The sequence below is a fragment of the Perkinsus marinus genome (assembly GCF_000006405.1).
Source record: "Perkinsus marinus ATCC 50983 genomic scaffold scf_1104296943978, whole genome shotgun sequence".
In the NCBI taxonomy this organism is placed as follows: domain Eukaryota; phylum Perkinsozoa; order Perkinsida; family Perkinsidae; genus Perkinsus; species Perkinsus marinus.
Window position 1 is genome coordinate 29,376 of NW_003211622.1, and position 2,411 is coordinate 31,786.

The window sequence follows — 2,411 nt, forward strand, 5'->3', positions numbered from 1 at the left end:
AGGTCCGCTGCTCACCCCGAAATGGGAAGTGCTCCAAGAACGTTACAAATATTATTAATGCAATCGATCAACCACTGAGTATGTTGTTTCCTTCTATTCTCGCAGATTTCCGCATCTTCCACAGTAGTCGCCAAGACAAGGCACTTCCTGAAATGTTCTTCAACACAGAAGTTTCCATTCAGTGTGGGAATATATTTTTTCGCTTCCTCTGCTGAGCTCGTGAGTTTCCTCACTGAATTGTGAAAATTCACACATGATTTTGGGTAGAAGTTTACGGAAACCAACGAAAATTTCCCAACATTTCCTCAGAATTTCCACAATTTCACCAACACCTGGCCGTGTGCATATACTCCCGTCGATTTACTCCTCTGTGGTTTTCACCAATTTCTCAAATGCTTCCCAACAGTGCTTGTCCGTGATCTCACTCACACGATTGCACACGTTTGGAGAGTTTTGTTGGTATCTGTTGACAAGCTGCGTACACAGCGAAACCTGCCTTCTCACGAACAGTGTTGTAAACTACGTTTGGTTCAGGAGTTTCCTCAGTAACATATACCCCAAAAAACCCCGATTTTTTTTGGAATTTCATCACCAACACATGTTGCTGGAAAAATATATGTTCGCTCTCCTCACCTGAGCTCAGGGTTTCCTCACTAATAGAATTTCACATACGAATTCGGCTAGAATTGTACAAAAACCAATAAAAAAATTCCCAAAATTTCCCCGGAATTTTCATATTTTCACCAACACATGCACATGCCCTCACACTGCTTACGCCCACTGCCCGTCCGAGACCCCACAAGAGGTTCTGTCAGTGTCGTAGTTGTCCTCACACACATCCTCCGAATCTATCTGAAATTCAAAATCTGTTTTATTGACTCCAGCGTAGGGGCAAAATCTGCACATGTGTTGGTGACAATATGAAAATTCTGAGGAATTTTACGGAAATTCTCGTTAGTGTCTGTACACCGCCAAATAAGTCTATAAATTCCCACATTTAGTGAGGAAATTCGTGAGCTCAGCTGGGGGGAGTGAACATATATTTCAACACTGCTTTACTCACATTTATATTCCAATTACACGTTTTAGGTGACCGTAAAATGCACGCTTCTGCCGAGTCGTTTCTCGAGAACAGATGGATGTCATAACCTGACCATATCTGTATCTTACGCAGAAGTCCTGAAGATATTCCCACTTTCGAGAGTAACCTTCGGGCCAACACACTTCCCCACTACTCCGACTTTCACCAGCAACTCCTCAGCTATCACTAAGCATCAAAATAAATATTAATTTCACCGTAACGGTGATACGAATCTACATACAGTAGGCTGAAATTTCGTATATAGGCTCTACTAACACTAACATTGGAGTCTCACTCGTAATATGAAAAACACTAGCGAAAAGCATATTTCACATTTCACTTCGCGCGAAAAACGCATGCAGAAGTGATGTGTTATTCGTCCGGTGTAATTCGGCAAGTATTTTCACTTCACTTTATATCGCGGTTTTCACATGGAGTATTACACCACTTCACACAAAACGAGTGAAACTCCATTGTTTATATATGCCAATATCTCGACATTTTTTTAATCACTTCATATGCATACATACTAGTTATGGTAGTGTTCACTGGCATCCCTAGTTCCTCAGCGACATGATTCGTAATAAGCGGACCCCAAGATCTCTCCAAACACTTCAACAACGCTGTCAATGCCTCCGTGCCTGAGAACCATTTCAAGTGAGATGCATTAGACTCTTCTAGTGATACCAGAAAGGAGTTTACAGTAACCACTGCCGACTCTGCGTGTGTCGGAATCGATGTAGGCCGACCCTCCCATGTGGACCTAAGGAATGCCATCAGTTACCAACACCAATATCCGTTTACATCTCGCCAAGCAGTGCGGTATCGATCTTCTCTACGAGTGCTGTGAAGACAGTGACCACTTGCAGTGCAATCAGAATCTCTCGTACAGGGGTGACCAACTCTCATATGAGTACTCCTGTCGTATCTATATCATATTTTGTGGGAAAATGTGCATATCGTCAACTACATGTGTCGGTGACAATACGAAATTTCTGGAGGAATTTCCGGAAATTATTATTGCTTTCTTTACACTTTATATGTAAACTCCTATAATTAGTGAGGAAACATATGAGCTCAGCTGAGGAACGTGAACATATATTCCTCCAACACAGCTGGAATATATGTTCGCTTTCCTCAGCTGAGTTCACATACGAATTCGAGTATGTACAGAAACTCATTTTCTCAGAATTTTCATTTTGTCACTGACACATAAACGTTGGAGTTTCACCCGTTTTACGGGAACTGGTGTAAAACTCCATGAAAACGCGATATTCATACTATGCAGTAGTCGTGAAATATGTTTTTCACTAGTGTTTTTCATATCACT

General features: G+C 41.6%; 1 protein-coding gene across 1 annotated transcript in view; it reads right to left on the minus strand.

Annotated features, from left to right (window-relative positions):
* Positions 1-360: 360 nt before the first annotated feature.
* Positions 361-2,411, minus strand: part of Pmar_PMAR025329 (hypothetical protein) — a gene marked incomplete at both ends in the record, with an annotated part of 3,490 nt that continues 1,439 nt past the window's right edge. Inside the window, 7 exons of the mRNA XM_002780855.1 lie at positions 361-463; positions 782-852; positions 1,064-1,149; positions 1,196-1,267; positions 1,612-1,722; positions 1,769-1,844; positions 1,886-2,009. Coding sequence (XP_002780901.1) covers positions 361-463; positions 782-852; positions 1,064-1,149; positions 1,196-1,267; positions 1,612-1,722; positions 1,769-1,844; positions 1,886-2,009 — 643 coding nt within the window. The remainder of the gene's footprint in view (positions 464-781; positions 853-1,063; positions 1,150-1,195; positions 1,268-1,611; positions 1,723-1,768; positions 1,845-1,885; positions 2,010-2,411) is intronic.